This window comes from Malaya genurostris, chromosome 1 (assembly GCF_030247185.1).
Source record: "Malaya genurostris strain Urasoe2022 chromosome 1, Malgen_1.1, whole genome shotgun sequence".
NCBI classification, from domain to species: Eukaryota; Metazoa; Arthropoda; class Insecta; order Diptera; family Culicidae; genus Malaya; species Malaya genurostris.
The window spans coordinates 94994381-95014930 of record NC_080570.1 but is presented as its reverse complement, the minus strand read 5'-3'; the positions used below and the strand labels follow the sequence as shown (position 1 = coordinate 95014930).

The following is a 20550-nucleotide window of genomic DNA, read 5'->3' as shown; positions in this document are numbered from 1 at the left end:
ACAACAACAATTAATACAAATGCAACTGCAGCATCAACAACAACTACAACAGCAGCAGTTATCGCAACAGCATCTAAGCATGCCACCAGGGGCACGACATCATCAACACGCAAGTGGTCATCCAGGTCACACTATGACTATAAACAGAAAAGTTATCGATCAAAATCAGTATAATGAAGATACTCCGCCTCCCCTCCCACCCCTACGTAATCCACAAAAAGCATTGGATCCAGTTCAAGCAATACCTAGTCTAAACGATAGTTCCATTAATGAGCGCGACAAGCAAATTTACATCTGCTCTACACTCAAAAATCCAACTAGTCACAATACAAAAGATAACAGTAACATTATGAGTAACAGCAATGGCCAAACTCACCCGAACAATACTAATAATCATGCCCATGGGAATAACTCCTACGGTACCATGAAACAAACCACAAATACAATAAAGAATCAAACTACATTCAACTCAACTCCAGCAACGACAACTAAGCCATTACCATCGATCATCAATACACCATTGCCGGAAATACCTAAGCAACATCAGTTACCGCCACCAAAAGATGACATATACGTTAAACGTAAGCTTATTGATCAAAACAGCAAGTTTGCTACGTTGAAGGCTATTCCGATGCCAAAAATCGAGGCATTAGAACTTGAGGCCCAGAAGAAAAAAATTATGCAAGCCCAGCAGCAGAAAACCTCCAATACACCGAATGGTATTCCCGTTACTACGACCATTTCAACCCTACCACCACCTCCCGTGACAACAGTGAGCGGAGTCCTGACTGCATCCCAAATTCAATCTCTTCCCTTACCACCTCCACCACCAGAACTGATCGAAGAGGAAGCATTGCCTCCCCCACCACCACCTGTTGTCCAGGATGATGAATTGACTGCTCACGATAGTTCGAAAAACATTAACGTTACCAAAGTTGATACCAAAGAGGTTATCTATGCTACCAAAGCGATTACTAGTCATAATAATAACGGAACTAACGGGAACCATAATGGATCAAATGGAAGCATCGTTACAAACCCAACGAACACTAACAACAATAGTGACGAGAGCAGTTTCTATGCTGTAACTGAACTGTAGATTACACAAACATAGTGGTGATATAAATATCTAGCATCTTCAACAATCGGATAATCGTTACAGGCGGAATTTAAGTTTATTTCGACTCGCTTAATGAAGACATTAAACTATATAAATTTGATTCGGTCACAACTGAAACCAGGTATAAGTTGTGAATTCTATTGTAAGCTAATAAAATCCTCAACATGCCACGATGACATGGTAGAAATGAATTGTTTTTCCTTTCGCGGCATAGAATTATAAAACTGTCGATAACAGCTGATTGGATTGGCTAAGTCGTGAAAACACAAACATGAGGTCTCATCTTGATATTAGTGAACTAAGTTTTAGCTCATTACTATATGTAATTAAATTATTGGATAGGTGAACAATAGAAGCAGAGTTGAATAAAGTTTGTATAGCGTCTCGCGGATCAACAAAAAAAATCATTAAAAAAGGCTAGATTATTTGGAATATTTTGATACATTTCAAATAAGTTGTACATCAATCCAGATAAGGATTGTTCCGCAAAACTGCTTGTGAAATCGGTGGTATGCTATAGAAATTCAAAATTTTTGATGACCTTGCAGTGTATAGGTATGTTTTATTCACTAAGCCGAGAAATCTTTGGCAATGGAAAATATAAATATATACATTGAATGTTAGTGATAACCAAAACCATAAAAGGTTTGTTCATCAAGAAGAATGGAAACTAGACATTGCTAATAAAGGCGTAATATTCGTTAGGGTAGATTATATTCAGCTAGGAACTCCATAGAAACATTTCAGTACGAAATAATGACAGTATGCATGACCACATCAACTGTCATATTTCCGAAGTGCTAGTCTGTTTTATTATCAATAAATAGTTTACCGCAATACACATTAAACAGGGAAAATGATCTCGTTTTTTATTATTATCAACTAATTTCAACAGAAACAGTACGCACTAGTATTTTCTCATACAATTTTATTCAATCATTCATCATTGTCAAATGATATCTTTTAGTTTGAGAAGCAGTGCTCAATTAGTCAGTTTCCAAAGTAAGTGTCAATGTATATACAAAATAATTTATTAAGAAACGGACATGCATCACTATATATATATATATATATATATATATATATATATATATATATATATATATATATATATATATATATATATATATATATATATATATATATATATATATATATATATATATATATATATATATATATATATATATATATATATATATATATATATATATATATATATATATATATATATATATATATATATATATATATATATATATATATATATATATATATATATATATATATATATATATATATATATATATATATATATATATATATATATATATATATATATATATATATATATATATATATATATATATATATATATATATATATATATATATATATATATATATATATATATATATATATATATATATATATATATATATATATATATATATATATATACATCATACACAAAAGTACATATGACAAGTCAAAATTTAAAAATGAAAGAGAGCACGTGAATTTGATGAATGACATTTTTCAAAAGAAGGAGTCAATAATATGACAAAAAAGGTTATGCAACGTTGAGTTTGTGGTAACCCGATATGGGTCGAAATCAAAATGTCATGAAAATCACAACAGTTCATGATTTCTTAATATACTTTTAAATTACTGACTCTACCTTATTTGCTTAACTATCCTATTGGGTACACAGATGGAAACGAAAACCAGACAAAAAGACTAAGCAAAACAACAAAATAAAAAAGAACAACCCATAAAAAAATCTAGGATTATTGAAAACCAATAAATCCTGACTAACTCTTTTTGATATGCATATTTATGTAATTGATATAAAGTATAGCAACAGCGAATGGAAAATTAACAAAGCCTAGCAGTTAAATGCGCTTTGGGAAGGAGTGTGATTGCTAAAGTACGGAGCATTTTATTAGCAATATGCGATGTAATATTGAGCGTAAACTATTAAACCAAATATTTAATTAAATATATTAAATGTAGGCAAATGATAATTAACTGTTGTATATGGTTATTTTTTTAATTTTTAATGATCAATAACTATACTAAATCCAAACAAATGAAACAATATAGCTTACCACTTTATCATAGATATACCAAATATACATCATCGCTATCATGTCAAAGCATACGAGAAAAACAGTATTGTTATTGGAAAAGACGATAGTGTTCGGATATTTGGTGACAAATCTTCAATACACATATGCAGGTGGAATCATCAACGTATTAATATTCGAACTGAAATCGACTAGATGCGTCTGTTGATATTGCCACATGACAATTGTAATAGAAGAAGAAAGTTGTGCAATTTTAGCGGCATTCAGTTTTTAAATTACTCGCGGTTAAGATCGAACGCATACTTCAATGGAGAATCATTCAAACATAACAAGAAGAAAAATGTAGAATTTTGAAGACTTCAAAACGTAATTTAAATATAATAAAACCATAAATAAAAAAAAACTGTACTTCCATTTTTACGCCATTTCGCCGCCTCGTTTCCCCAGTCTACTCAAAGCTAGGTTTCTTTGCTTTAGTTAAGTCCGAACGAGCGGTAGCGAGGTCGGACATGACATGAATCAAATCGATGTGGCGAAACCGCATTAGATATTTTATCACTTAGTGAACGCAAAATACCACATACATTTGCTTGGTAGATACACCTATGCAATTGCTTTGATGCTTAGTGGTTAATAGTCAACAAGTTTCGGAGGTTCATGAATCAATCTTTATTCAAGAAGTACAATTGTAGGTCAACCAAACGGGCGTTAACGTATTATCATTCATTTGTGTTTATTTTAAATTAATTCCAATTATAATATTAAGACAATTGCAGGAATCGGCGAAATGAGAACGGCTTTCGGCGAAATGATCCGGGACAGCGCTATGAGGATGTTCGAACTGTTGACGTAGGACTACACAAATAGTATCAAATCGGTGTAAACATTTGTTTTGCATATTTAAGCAGCAGTTTTTATATGCTTCATATACACTTATTTGTGTCTATGCAAAATATCGAAAAAAAAATTTTTTGAGAATTTTAGATAGGTACCCTGAAAATTACCGTTTGTCATCCTGCAATTTCCTCGAATGTGAAGCAGAATTTCGATGAAAATGTTTATCGTGCGAAATAAACGGCGCACAAAAGATACCCATAAATGGTTCAGACGCGGATGTGCATTGCATTCTCCACAACGTCATTAACAAACCGCACAGAGTGCAAAACAAGTTCGATATTCTTGTTTTGTGCAGATGCAGGTGCTCTGCAAGCTGCCTACTATATTGATCGAATTTTGCACTCTTAAAATACCGATTCATTCTTCAAACAGATAAATATCAATTTTTGGTTTTTGTTTTACTCTCTAACCCTCAATGCACAGTGGTCCGGATCCACAATTTAGGGGGACAAAAACATTTGTGGCTTAGCCTTATACCTTAGAGCTATGATGTCTTGGGAACAAATGATCAGTGAAAGATAAGCCATATTTTGAAGCATATGGTATTAGGGTGGTTCTAATTATTAGAGTGATCCAAAAATTATTTTCCGTATGTGTTGAGATAGAGGACTGCATCCTTCGGCAAAATTGTAGGAAAACTTATATCAAGCAACTTTGCCGAAAACACTATTGTAGTATCTCTAACGGTTTTAGTGTTACAGCTATTTTAATAGATCAACTTAGGGTGTTCCTAAAAAAATCAGATTTTTTGCTCTAGCTTTCTTAATATTCACTTCTCGATTTTGGTGTCTTTGAATATCTTTTAGAGTTTGTTGAAACCAATTTTTTCATGACTAGCGCATTCAGGTAGCGTTTTCTGAACCGAAGTTATGAGCAAAACTAGTTCAAAAACAGATCATTTCTAAACTGCTATATCTAACATTGGAGCAAACGAAAAAAAAATCGGTTTCTTTCATTTGATAGAAAGTACTTTCGAGCATGTTTATAGAAAAAATGGCGGAGGAGATATTTTTTTAAATTTTTTAAATTGTGTTCAAACATTGGGTTTTTTCATTGAAAAATGCTCTTTCATGTAAGACATTTATTAGCTATACATATTAAAATAAGGTATTGCTGTCTTCTAGCGTGTTAAAATTAAAAATGTTATTTTAGCTGCATAATCGGGAAGATGGAGTACACTCACGTTGGTTGTTACTCTATTCGATAATGCTATTACAGGATCAGACGTTAATAGAAATCGTTTGAATACATTCTCTAGATTCACTAACTCTCTTGCGCTTCCTTACTGTACATACCAATAGGAAGCAAAGCATGTTTTATAATTGCAGTCCCATGCACCAGAAGTTTATGCACGGTTGGCGACAGAGCATCCATACAGCTCCACAAAACGAATTCTTGTTTGTTCAGTAAACTCCTGGAAAGCAGGTACCAAAATCTTCACATTGCTGTTTATCAACGTTAAGATTATAAAAAACCGTTCAAGTATATTTCCATTTAACTCGATGGTTTGCGCTACTGTGTTATATTCTTTGAAAAATCTACGGGCCCAGATACCATCATTCAAGTTACCCCCTCCAGGTAATGGTTCACCAATGCTAGACCCTGTCAGCTTGGAGCGAAATCAATCTTCAGTATAGGAACGCCATCACACGGCATCACATTCAACATATCATGTCAATTGTGTGGGTGCGCAGTGCTGCTATTTTTGCGCGCAAGAATTTGACATTTCTCTTCCTTACTTCTAAGTACGAGATTCGATGCGGACTCACCTGAGGGCACCATGCTCGCAAAAAAGGATGTTTCCAATGATTTATTCTGGAAATGTGCGAGCTGGATATCTTGTTAATATGATGTCTTTGCTAATACGTAACCCTAGCTGCTCTTTGAATGCCGTTAGTATGTTTGTCTCTTGCTCCTTGACATGCTGATTTTGTCGGGACACGCGCCATATCGGTTTCTCAATATGCAAACAATAACTCACTTTTAGCCAAAGTTCCATAGATCGAATCATTGCGTGTAGAGGCGAAATTCCAAATTGATATTTGTTTGGATTATTCTCATTTGTTTCAGTTCTTGAAAAATTCAGAGCTTTTCCTGAGCGCTTGCATATGTACCAAGCTTGGGAGTGTATGCCTGTTATGTCGTTTAACACTTTCGTATCGTTCAGGCAGAACACTAGCTTCGTTGATACAAATACTTTCCCCAATACTGTGGGAGAAAGCTCTGCAATTTCTGCATTTACTTTGTCCACTTCCGGCTTAGTTAGTTCCGTGTTTTCCTTTTGAAAGATTATTATTCTGGGCAGCAAAGGAAACAGATGAAGGATAATTGTTGTTCCAGATTATCCAGCCTTCTTGCTCAACAATCAATCGCAAGGGAACCAAACAAATAGCAAATAATGTACAGTAAGGAAGCGCAAGAGAGTCGAAATAAATCAATTCGCAAGTATAGGCAGTTCCATCCGCAGAACTTCAATCGTTTAGTGAATCTAGAGAATGTATTCAAACGATTTCTATTAACGTCTGATCCTGTAATAGCATTATCGAATAGAGTAACAACCAACGTGAGTGTGCTCCATCTTCCCGATTATGCAGCTAAAATAACATTTTTAATTTTAACACGCTAGAAGACCGCAATACCTTATTTTAATATGTATAGCTAATAAATGTCTTACATGAAAGAGCATTTTTCAATGAAAAAACCCAATGTTTGAACACAATTTAAAAAATTTAAAAAAATATCTCCTTCGCCATTTTTTCTATAAACATGCTCGAAAGTATTTTCTATCAAATGAAAGAAACCGATTTTTTTTTCGTTTGCTCCAATGTTAGATATAACAATTTAAAAATGATCTGTTTTTGAACTAGTTTTGCTGATAACTTCGGTTCAGAAAACGCTACCTGAATGCGCTAGTCATGAAAAAATTGGTTTCAACAAACTCTAAAAGATATTCAAAGACACCAAAATCGAGAAGTGAATATTAAGAAAGCTAGAGCAAAAAATCTGATTTTTTTAGGAACACCCTAAGTTGATCTATGAAAATAGCTGTAACACTAAAACCGTTAGAGATACTACAATAGTGTTTTCGGCAAAGTTGCTTGATATAAGTTTTCCTACAATTTTGCCGAAGGATGCAGTCCTCTATCTCAACACATACGGAAAATAATTTTTGGATCACTCTAATAATTAGAACCACCCTAATACCATATGCTTCAAAATATGGCTTATCTTTCACTGATCATTTGTTCCCAAGACATCATAGCTCTAAAGTATAAGGCTAAGCCACAAATGTTTTTGTCCCCCTAAATTGTGGATCCGGACCACTGTGCAATGGTTTTTGCCTTTCTAATATAGAACCTAATATATCTAATCCTCAAAGGTTTTTGCCTTTCTCATATAGAAAGGTAATGCAATTACTGTGAAAACCGACTTTTGAACCGAGGCCCGGAGGGCCGAGTACCATTCGACGCTGTTCGTCGAGTACGCAAAATGTCTGTGTGTATGTGTGTGTATGTGCGTATGTGTGTATGTAACGTTTTTTTTTGCACTAACTTTTCTCGGAGATGGCTGAACCGATTTTCACAAACTTAGATTTAAATGAAAGGTCTTATGGTTCCATACAAAGTTCCTGAATATTATTTGGATCCGACTTCCGGTTCCGGAATTATGGGGTAAAATGTGCAAAAAATTGTGAAAATAAGTGCACTAACTTTTCTCAGAGATGGCTGATCCGATTTCCACAAACTTAGATTCAAATGAAAGGTCTTGTGGTCCCATAAAAAATTCCTGAATATTATTGGGATCAGATTTCCGGTTCCGGAGTTATGGGGTAAAATATACAAAAATGAAAATATGTGTTCTACTTTTTGTCATAGATGGCGCCACCGATTTTCACAAACTTAGGTTCAAATGAAAGGTCCTGTGGTCCCAAACGTAATTCAAAAATTTCATCCGGATCCGGCAATATAGGGTAAAGTGTGTTAAAAATTTTATACCATCACTGAAAAGGGCAAAAAACCGACGGTCAAACAAACCGATTTCGGTTATTCTTTTAAGAATCGAAAAAAAATATTTTGAAGAATACCACAGTATTATACAGGGTAATTTTTTAAGAGCTTGAGAACTTTTTTAAACAATAAAACACATAAAATTTGCAAAATCTCATCGGTTCTTTATTTTAAACGTTAGATTGGTACATGACATTTACTTTTTGAAGATAATTTCATTTAAATGTTGACCGCGGCTGCGTCTTAGGTGGTCCATTCGAAAAGTCCAATTTTGGGCAACTTTTTCGAGCATTTCGGCCGGAATAGCCCGAATTTCTTCGGAAATGTTGTCTTCCAAAGCTGGAATAGTTACTGGCTTATTTCTGTAGACTTTAGACTTGACGTAGCCCCACAAAAAATAGTCTAAAGGCGTCAAATCGCATGATCTTGGTGGCCAACTTACCGGTCCATTTCTTGAGATGAATTGTTCTCCGAAGTTTTCCCTCAAAATGGCCATAGAATCGCGAGCTGTGTGGCATGTAGCGCCATCTTGTTGAAACCACATGTCAACCAAGTTCAGTTCTTCCATTTTTGGCAACAAAAAGTTTGTTAGCATCGAACGATAGCGATCGCCATTCACTGTAACGTTGCGTCCAACAGCATCTTTGAAAAAATACGGTCCAATGATTCCACCAGCGTACAAACCACACCAAACAGTGCATTTTTCGGGATGCATGGGCAGTTCTTGAACGGCTTCTGGTTGCTCTTCACTCCAAATGCGGCAATTTTGCTTATTTACGTAGCCATTCAACCAGAAATGAGCCTCATCGCTGAACAAAATTTGTCGATAAAAAAGCGGATTTTCTGCCAACTGATTTTGGTAATAAAATTCAATGATTTGCAAGCGTTGCTCGTTAGTAAGTCTATTCATGATGAAATGTCAAAGCATACTGAGCAAATAATAATGCATGAAAATCATAACCTCAAAAAATCTGAGCAAATACTAATGCATGAAAATCCTAACCTCAAAAAAATCACCTTTTATATGATAGTATGATTGATATGAGAAAGGCATCATTACACCACTAGGTGGATTAAAACAGATTTTTTTCATATATTCTGTATAGATTTTTGCGACTAATAAACATTTTTTTTTAAATAACATGGCAGTTCTGGTGCCCTGTACAATCGTGAATGAAGGAATTCTTCCAAACACCGTTGCCTCTCTTACGAGGCGAACGGTGCATAAAATAAACCTGCAAAAGGTTCACTTGCTGATGAGCACAGCAACCTTTTATACGACGGTATCGAGATGCACAGTGTGCAAGTCGGTTCGTTACTGATTCTTGTTTTGTGTGAGCGATTGGGACTTTCCATTAAATTTATTTTCAAAAATTTGTTCTTTATCTTAGTTCCACACAAAGTCTCAAGTATCACGAATATAATGTCGTATGGTAAAAGTCAAAGTCAAAGGGCCGGGATCATGGCAGCAGTGAATTTCGAATGTACTGGTCATACACAAACCGATTTCCGGGTCCGGAAATACCGGAATTAGCGGTGAAATATTTCAAAATGGAACACACTCCGACTTTTAATATTGCCGCTTATTTTATCTATGTGCATATAACCTTTGTGTAAGTTGTGTCTATGAAAATGAATGTGAATGCTCCACACAAGGGTTTTGAAATATTGCAACCTAGTATGAGAATCATCAAGTCGAATCATCGATTCGATTTTCTGCGATAATTGTCAACTTGCGATTCTCTCTTGGTAAATTCCACACAGCACCAATCATTATCGGACTGTAACTTTTTTTTAAATGCCGTGAAATACTCAGAATATGAAGTGAAGCGAAAAAATGTAGAAAAATTCTCTCGCGGTTCATGCATTGAGAGACTCGAGTTCTTGTAGCATCTTCTACCGGATTGAAAATTTTGTATACAATATTGGTAATATCGAGCAGCTTCTGTCAAATTTTCATCAATCACCAACACTGCTATATTATTAGGTGCTCGCACACAGGAAGCGCAAGAGAGTCGAAATAAATCAATTCGCAAGTATAGGCAGTTCCATCCGCAGAACTTCAATCGTTTAGTGAATCTAGAGAATGTATTCAAACGATTTCTATTAACGTCTGATCCTGTAATAGCATTATCGAATAGAGTAACAACCAACGTGAGTGTGCTCCATCTTCCCGATTATGCAGCTAAAATAACATTTTTAATTTTAACACGCTAGAAGACCGCAATACCTTATTTTAATATGTATAGCTAATAAATGTCTTACATGAAAGAGCATTTTTCAATGAAAAAACCCAATGTTTGAACACAATTTAAAAAATTTAAAAAAATATCTCCTTCGCCATTTTTTCTATAAACATGCTCGAAAGTATTTTCTATCAAATGAAAGAAACCGATTTTTTTTTCGTTTGCTCCAATGTTAGATATAACAATTTAAAAATGATCTGTTTTTGAACTAGTTTTGCTGATAACTTCGGTTCAGAAAACGCTACCTGAATGCGCTAGTCATGAAAAAATTGGTTTCAACAAACTCTAAAAGATATTCAAAGACACCAAAATCGAGAAGTGAATATTAAGAAAGCTAGAGCAAAAAATCTGATTTTTTTAGGAACACCCTAAGTTGATCTATGAAAATAGCTGTAACACTAAAACCGTTAGAGATACTACAATAGTGTTTTCGGCAAAGTTGCTTGATATAAGTTTTCCTACAATTTTGCCGAAGGATGCAGTCCTCTATCTCAACACATACGGAAAATAATTTTTGGATCACTCTAATAATTAGAACCACCCTAATACCATATGCTTCAAAATATGGCTTATCTTTCACTGATCATTTGTTCCCAAGACATCATAGCTCTAAAGTATAAGGCTAAGCCACAAATGTTTTTGTCCCCCTAAATTGTGGATCCGGACCACTGTGCAATGGTTTTTGCCTTTCTAATATAGAACCTAATATATCTAATCCTCAAAGGTTTTTGCCTTTCTCATATAGAAAGGTAATGCAATTACTGTGAAAACCGACTTTTGAACCGAGGCCCGGAGGGCCGAGTACCATTCGACGCTGTTCGTCGAGTACGCAAAATGTCTGTGTGTATGTGTGTGTATGTGCGTATGTGTGTATGTAACGTTTTTTTTTGCACTAACTTTTCTCGGAGATGGCTGAACCGATTTTCACAAACTTAGATTTAAATGAAAGGTCTTATGGTTCCATACAAAGTTCCTGAATATTATTTGGATCCGACTTCCGGTTCCGGAATTATGGGGTAAAATGTGCAAAAAATTGTGAAAATAAGTGCACTAACTTTTCTCAGAGATGGCTGATCCGATTTCCACAAACTTAGATTCAAATGAAAGGTCTTGTGGTCCCATAAAAAATTCCTGAATATTATTGGGATCAGATTTCCGGTTCCGGAGTTATGGGGTAAAATATACAAAAATGAAAATATGTGTTCTACTTTTTGTCATAGATGGCGCCACCGATTTTCACAAACTTAGGTTCAAATGAAAGGTCCTGTGGTCCCAAACGTAATTCAAAAATTTCATCCGGATCCGGCAATATAGGGTAAAGTGTGTTAAAAATTTTATACCATCACTGAAAAGGGCAAAAAACCGACGGTCAAACAAACCGATTTCGGTTATTCTTTTAAGAATCGAAAAAAAATATTTTGAAGAATACCACAGTATTATATATGATAGTATGATTGATATGAGAAAGGCATCATTACACCACTAGGTGGATTAAAACAGATTTTTTTCATATATTCTGTATAGATTTTTGCGACTAATAAACATTTTTTTTTAAATAACATGGCAGTTCTGGTGCCCTGTACAATCGTGAATGAAGGAATTCTTCCAAACACCGTTGCCTCTCTTACGAGGCGAACGGTGCATAAAATAAACCTGCAAAAGGTTCACTTGCTGATGAGCACAGCAACCTTTTATACGACGGTATCGAGATGCACAGTGTGCAAGTCGGTTCGTTACTGATTCTTGTTTTGTGTGAGCGATTGGGACTTTCCATTAAATTTATTTTCAAAAATTTGTTCTTTATCTTAGTTCCACACAAAGTCTCAAGTATCACGAATATAATGTCGTATGGTAAAAGTCAAAGTCAAAGGGCCGGGATCATGGCAGCAGTGAATTTCGAATGTACTGGTCATACACAAACCGATTTCCGGGTCCGGAAATACCGGAATTAGCGGTGAAATATTTCAAAATGGAACACACTCCGACTTTTAATATTGCCGCTTATTTTATCTATGTGCATATAACCTTTGTGTAAGTTGTGTCTATGAAAATGAATGTGAATGCTCCACACAAGGGTTTTGAAATATTGCAACCTAGTATGAGAATCATCAAGTCGAATCATCGATTCGATTTTCTGCGATAATTGTCAACTTGCGATTCTCTCTTGGTAAATTCCACACAGCACCAATCATTATCGGACTGTAACTTTTTTTTAAATGCCGTGAAATACTCAGAATATGAAGTGAAGCGAAAAAATGTAGAAAAATTCTCTCGCGGTTCATGCATTGAGAGACTCGAGTTCTTGTAGCATCTTCTACCGGATTGAAAATTTTGTATACAATATTGGTAATATCGAGCAGCTTCTGTCAAATTTTCATCAATCACCAACACTGCTATATTATTAGGTGCTCGCACAATCTTTTTTTTCTTTCGAGAATCAAAGCAAAATACTATGAAAAGTTTCACAGTTTATATTTGAAAATATAAGTGATATGAGAAAGGCATCATTACACTGCCATGTGGATTAAACAGGTTTTTACATCTATTTCTGTTGATCGGTGTAACTTCGAAAATGTTCTGTGTAGCACGCAGAAAAAAGGTGCATGTTAAAATCGAATGTATTTTAACCTAATATAAAAATCCAAAGATTTTGTTGAATCTACCTAACGTATATTTAATTCAAACATCTTTTTCAGAGCAGTAAGGTATTAGAAACAAAACGAATATTATACACTTAAATTCAAAAACAACATTTTTATATAGTCTAAATAAAAAATGCTTTGAACCTTTGATTCAAAGTGGAATATTTTGAAAATTCAAACAAAACTTTTTTTAATCGAATACTTTTATTCAGAACTATACAGCAGAATAGAATCAAATATATTGAGCGTTAGAATCTAAAACCGTTTCTGTTTCGTTAAGTTGCAATGCATAGAGTTTTGATGCAAATTAAAAGATTATTTAATTTGAACATTTTATTCTTTTGCTCTGCATAAGTACAAGGTACAATTCAAAAGTTCCAGGACTTTTTGAACAGCGCGGCTCCTAGTGTCACCATCTGTCTGAAATTTTTATACGTCAATTGTGTATTCTTCAGTGTAGTCGTATAAAATTTTCATGACATTTGGACGTATATAAGCTCAGATATCGCGCTAAATGTGACAGTACATTTGTAGTGTCGGTCGGAAAATGAGCATGAAACTTATCAAATGATAAAACAAGTTTATGACGATGATTGACTATGTTATCTCGTAGCCGTATTTACGAGCGGTTTAATGTTTCCAAGAGGAACGGGAGGAATTGAACGACGACGAACGTTCAGACCGGCCAAAAGATGTTGTGAACGAAAAAAACACGGAAATTGTGCGTGAATTCGTTAAAAAAGACCCGCAATTATCGCTTAAATATAAGGAATCGGAATGATCAAAATCCGCAGTGTCGATTTATTATATTTTGACAAACAATTTGGGTTTCAGAAAGGTTTGTGCTCGATTTGTTCCGCACACTTTGAAACAACACGAAAAAGACCTCAGAATTCAACATTCAAGAGACATCATTAAAGAGGCCAAAAACGGCCCAAACTATTGGTATTCGATTGTGACTGGTGACGAAACATGGTCCTTTGAATATGAGCCCGAAACGAAGCGTCAAAGTGCGAAGTGGCAGGATTTCCGTACCGTATCTCGCTGAACGTACGATTTTTATTTTTCATTCGAACAATAGAATATAAAACATGAGGATGCCGGACGGTAACCCAGTGAAAATAGTTCTTGAATCTAATTCGGTAGGCATAAGAAAAAGAGATGCACAGCGAGCAAGGTGGATCGATCAAGTGGATAGGGATTTACGCAGTATCCGTGCTTTGAGTGGCCATGGATCGAGCTACATGGAGACGTTAGACGCTGCATATGGCCAAGAACACCAAAGACCAACATGTATTCTTTAACTTTTCAGGGGCTCCCAACTCTATAAAAAATTTCAGCAACACAACGTGATGTGCAAGTCATTGAAGACGCGAGAGCAATGTACCGCGATACGTTTACTGAGTGTGTCTTCTAAAGGACAAAGCATAATCAAGTGATGAAGTTAGAGTAAAAAAGAAATAAAGTATTGTGGAAAGGGAAACTACAAAGAGTTCTACAGTCACACATTGCTGTCTATTACATGTATTTCGTATAAAAATACTAGGATTTTTGGTATGAAATGGTCCACGTAAACCGTATAACGTAACGTATTACAGGAACACACATCTCACACTTTCAGTTAGAAGGTGGTACCTATGTCAAAATTTGGAGAAATTCAAATCTGAAAGTGCCTTTACGCTCGTCATTGCAATACGCCGGAATCGGAAAGGAACACCGGATCGGAAAGGTTTGAACGTTCATTCACGGTTCATAAGATGTCAATAATAATAATAATAATAATAATGATAATAATAGTCCTCCTTTTCGATTTAATGTCACCGGCTCAGGACGAATGTGATATATTAATATTCACCCCAACTGCATCAAGTTAATTCAAATTGGTGACCAATTCCAGGCATAAGAATTCCCACCCCCATCCGCAAAGTGGGGGTACGCGCCCTGTAACTCATCATCCAAAGCCTAAGGTAAATTCAAGTGTAGTTCTTTGTTGAAACAAAAAGATCATTAGTTATTCCGACTGGAAAGGTCAGTAGAATCAACCATTTTTTGATATTGATCTATGAATCTGTGATTTCAACAATATTATATCATTGAACTAACACATTGACATTATTATTTCAACTATGTTAACAATGTTATTTGATTTAATTCACATTGCATTTCTCTGCGTGAATGACTTCAAAAAACATCAAAATGTTGTTTTAGAAGTATCCAGAAAAGATAAGAAATATTTCAATTAGTTGTTTTCAACGATTTTTTACAAATCTCAAAAAAGTACAGTAGAAAAAGGCCGTTATACTATCTGGAACCTTACGACTCGAACATCGAAAGTCAAAAATTTCAATCTTTTGAAAACACCACAAATATTTTCTTGTCAACTTGCATCTTTTGCTTCACTAAAACTGTCCCTTGTCGTAGTTTCACATCCAGAGGACCGCGTTACAGGTTACCGATCCCTGCACTAGAGGACTCTCTTAATATAGAACTCATGCACATATTTTCCAAAAGCTTAAGTTGGACAACAATTGATTTTTAAAAGTTTGGAATCTTGAAAATCAGTTTAGATATAATTCTGTTATGTTGATCGGGTAACGGTTGACTTGCATTAGTTTTACCTGACATTCGATAAATCTTCGTATGATCAAAACGATAGTGCAAGTTTTTATTAGGGTATACTCCACACTACAAATTGATACAATATATTGCCAATGTTATGAGTCTTCAGCTTCTAGCGCTAAAAATTAATTTTAACCGGATCTTTTTTCTCTCACACTAATATTATTACAAATGCCATATACCGTTCACATCAGGGATAACAGGTTACACTTTTAAGCAGGTTTTAGAAAGTTTGAGCAATCAAACTGTTGCAGATAGTAGAAAAAATATCGCTTTTTAGCAAACCAAAATGAAAGTCAAATGCTCTATAGATGTAAATTTCAAAAATGTCCATTTGTAATTTGATGTTAAGTAAAATCCCTACATATCTGCAGCGTTAATCAGCAATCTGTGAATTCAGAGATAAATCTGTAATACGTGGCATAACTAGTTTTCATATACTGGCTAATTTGTACGTGTGTACTGCGTAAAACTTATGTAATGTGCAGTGGTACATACGGTTAGATTGGCACCTGTACTGACCGATGAATTCTAGGGTTATCAAAATTAGTACATTGAATGATGATTTGCCAGGCCTGATTGCTTAGAATTCTCTGTACAATTCCAGCTAATCCCGATCAGTAACGAAGTAACAGCCTTGATAGGTCCATATCCTTTTTTTTACATTGGGAAGTGGATTTAAACAATCAGATAAAAAGTTTACTTACCACCAAATGTCATGCTTGAAATTAGTCTGCGTCTACGTGATTCTTTCAACTTCTGTTTCTTTTATCTTATCAACAAGGATAAAATTTCAGTAAAAACCATTCAAGCGAAGAGGTTGTGTTTCGATTGTACTGGCTCGTGAGTTAACGGCTGCTACCGAGACAATTCTAAGCTTCAGGTAGTTAAACTGCCCATAGCAAACGCAATATTCGGGGCGTTTCCCGACTGGAAAGCTAGCAACGAAGGCCATCCCGTTCATACGCACAGAGGTGTAGAGACACAGAGGTGCGAGAGCATAGAAGTGACGAGTCACAGAGGTGCCATCGCATAAAGGTGCGAAGACGAAGGGGTGCAAAGGCACAGAGGTGCTAAAGCAACCCAGTGCTGATCTACCAGGTACCAGAATTTGTACGCTGCGTAGGATCAAAAGAGACGGCATATATCGCGAGGTGCTACACTGCAAGCATCGCATTTGATCGCCACCAAGAGCAAAAGCACTGTACCTGGGGTCAGGTACAGCAAGTGCAGTGGTGTTCACAACGACGGCAGAGCAACTGAGATAGCAGTAAACGACAGAAGACTGCCAATTGGAAACAGCAAAAGACTGCCAATTGGAAATCGTTGGAAGAGCTTCACGTCGTTCTTCACGATAAAGGAACAGAGACATCAGCTACAAGGTAGATTTAATTTAATTTATTTTTTATTTCTTATATCTGAAATTTTACTAAACATAAGTTTATATTTTGGTATTATTAATTTACAAAAAAAATTTAATGTAATGGATGATCTCATGGAAGATCATCCGAATCCGATTCCGGATACTAGTAAAAGTTTAAATACTCCGAGGGCTAAACATTATCCACAGGGTACCACTGGGCCATGGATAGTCTATCTTCGAAAAAAAGAAAAGATTTTAAACTTGATGCAAATTACAAAGGATTTGACATCACATTTCTCTGAAGTTAAAGAAATCTGTAAGGTTAATAGAGATAAAATTCGAGTTGTAGTTAACGACTTGAAACAGGCAAACGATATTGTAACCTGTAAATTATTTGCTATTGAATATCGAGTTTACATTCCATCGAAGGAGGTAGAAATTGACGGTGTTGTGACTGAAGCAAGTCTGACAGCAGATGATTTACTTAAAAATGGAGTTGGCCGTTTTAAAAACTCCATGCTTGAGGGAGTTAAGATACTCGAGTGCAAACAATTGTACTCAGCATCTATTGTCGATGGAAAAAAGTCTTATCGTCCCTCAGATTCGTTTCGCGTAACATTTGCCGGATCTGCATTGCCTAGCCATGTCTATATCGATAAAATTCGTCTTCCTGTTCGGCTTTTCGTACCGCATGTTATGAATTGCACGAACTGTAAAAAATTCGGACATACAGCTACTTACTGTAGTAATAAGTCCAAATGTATCAAATGTCAAGGGCCTCATAAGGATAATCTTTGCGATAAAGATGTTGAAAAATGTGTTTATTGTGGGGAAAGCCCTCATGATGATCTTTCAGTGTGCGCTGCATTTAAGCTGCGTAAAGACAAAATGAAGCTTTCTTTAAAAGCACGGTCTAAGCGCACATATGCAGAAATGCTCAAAACGGTCATACATGTCTCCCCTTTGGAAACCGAAAACGGTTTTTCAAATCTTGCGGAGCCAGAGGAATCTGACTCTGACGGAAATAGTGAAGATACCTCGTTTGTCACTCCTCAAGGGTCTGTTAAGAGGAGATTAACAAACCACAAAATACCAAAAAAGACACCTAAAATTATACCTTCAAAAAAAGATCCCCGTGTTAAAGCTAAAAAGCCAAATTTAAAACCAAAAACTGTGCCTCCTGGTTTGTCAAATTCACAAACCAATCCAGGAACTAGCTCAAGAAAAGACAATAATCCAGTGGGCTCCATTTCACATTCACCAACAGGATTACTGAAATTTTCGGAAATTGTAGAATGGATTTTCGCTGCATTCAATATTTCTGAACCTCTAAAGACCATCATAACAGCATTCCTTCCAATAGCTAGAACTTTTTTGAAACAGTTATCAGCTCAATGGCCAGCTCTTTCAGGTTTTGTATCATTTGATGGATAATTTATCATCCGCCGCAAATGATTCAATCACTGTCCTGCAGTGGAATTGTCGAAGCATCATGCCAAAACTTGATTCATTTAAAGTTTTGTTGCATAGTCAAAAATGTGATGTATTTGCTTTGTGCGAAACATGGCTTACATCAAACATAGCCTTAAATTTTAATGACTTTAACATTATACGTCTCGACAGAGACTCCCCGTATGGTGGAGTGCTTTTAGGAATTAAGAAATGTTATTCCTTTTATAGATTAAACATTCCTTCGACTTCTAGTATAGAAGTTGTTGCTTGTCAAATAAACATTAAAGGAAAGGACATTTGCATTGCTTCGGTATATATTCCTCCAAGAGCTCAAGTTGGACAACGACAGCTTAATGAAATTGTCGAAGCCCTTCCTGCTCCACGTTTGATTTTAGGAGATTTCAATTCGCACGGAATGATGTGGGGTTCCGTTTACAATGATAGCAGATCATCTCTAATATATAATATTTGCGACAATTTTAGCATGACGGTACTAAATATGGGTAGCATGACACGGATCCCAAGACCTCCTGCACGTCCAAGTGCATTAGATTTATCTCTTTGTTCGACTTCAATTCGACTAGATTGCACCTGGAAAGTATTTCCTGATTTACATGGTAGCGATCATTTACCAATTATCATCTCAATTAGCAGTAACAAAGGCATTGCTAATTCAGTTAATATTCCATATGATTTGACAAAAAATATTGACTGGATTAAATACCAAAGTAATATTTCAAGTGTCTTAACTTCAATGGAAGAGCTTCCCCCACTTGAAGAATATGACTTCCTCGTTTGTTCGATTCTGGAGGCCGCAGAACAAGCCCAAACCAAACGATTTCTTGGTCCATCGTCTAACAGAAGACCTCCAAATCCTTGGTGGGACAAAGAGTGCTCAGATGCTAAACACGCGAAACAAAATGCTTTCAAGACGTTTTTAAAACGAGGAGGAGGAACTCCTCAGAATTTTGAAAAATTCTTGGTTTTAGAAACCAAGTACAAGAACATACTTCGGGTTAAGAAATGCAGCTATTGGAGACATTTTGTGGAAGGTTTGTCAAGAGAAACCTCAATGAGCACTCTTTGGAATACGGCCAGACGAATGAGGAATCGTAACGTAGGAAATGAGAGTGAGGAGTACTCGAATCGATGGATATTTGATTTTGCGAGGAAAGTTTGTCCAGATTCCGTTCCTACGCATAGCATTGTTAGGGAGTCTTCTTCAAATGATGATTCCATTGATAGCCCCTTTTCAATGATGGAATTTTCCATAGCACTCATGTCTTGTAACAATAACGCTCCTGGATTGGACAGAATTAAATTCAACTTGGTGAAGAATCTGCCCGACCTCGCAAAAAGACGTTTGTTGGAATTGTTCAACAAGTTTCTTGAGCAAAATATTGTTCCACCTGACTGGAGACAAGTGAAAGTTATCGCCATTCAAAAGCCGGGGAAACCAGCTTCCAATCACAACTCATATAGACCCATTGCGATGTTGTCCTGCATCAGAAAATTGTTCGAAAAAATTATTCTACGACGTCTCGACACTTGGGTCGAGACGAACGGTTTGTTGTCAGATACTCAGTTTGGCTTCCGTAGAAATAAAGGGACGAATGATTGCCTTGCATTACTTTCGTCTGACATCCAAATTGCCTTCGCTCAAAAGCAACAAATGGCATCTGTATTTTTAGACATTAAAGGAGCATTTGATTCAGTTTCCATTGATGTTCTTTCAGACAAGCTCCACCAACATGGACTCCCAGCGGTTATAAATAATTATTTGCACAACCTTTTGTCAGAGAAACGCATGCATTTTTCACATGGCGATTTGGCAACAATCAGAATTAGCTACATGGGTCTCCCGCAAGGCTCATGCCTCAGTCCGCTCCTCTATAATTTTTACGTGAATGACATTGACAGCTGTCTAGTAACCCCATGTACACTAAGACAATTGGCAGATGATGGCGTGGTTTCAGTTACTGGATCCAAAGCTATTGATCTGCAAAAACCATTGCAAGATACCTTAGATAAATTGTCCGTTTGGGCTGTTCATCTTGGTATCGAATTCTCTGCGGAGAAAACAGAGCTGGTCGTCTTTTCAAAAAAGCATGATC

At 35.8% G+C, this 20550-nt stretch overlaps 1 protein-coding gene across 1 annotated transcript; it reads left to right on the top strand.

Moving 5' to 3' along the window:
- Window positions 1-19: 19 nt before the first annotated feature.
- LOC131426965 (putative uncharacterized protein DDB_G0277255) lies at window positions 20-1099 on the top strand. The gene has a single exon (XM_058589790.1). The coding sequence runs from the start codon at window positions 20-22 to the stop codon at window positions 1097-1099; it is 1080 nt and encodes a 359-aa protein (XP_058445773.1).
- Window positions 1100-20550: the final 19451 nt, after the last annotated feature.

Excerpts from the sequence above, each read along its gene's own strand:
- LOC131426965 (XM_058589790.1), top strand. The coding sequence starts at position 20 with ATGCAACTGCAGCATCAACAACAACTACAACAGCAGCAGTTATCGCAA.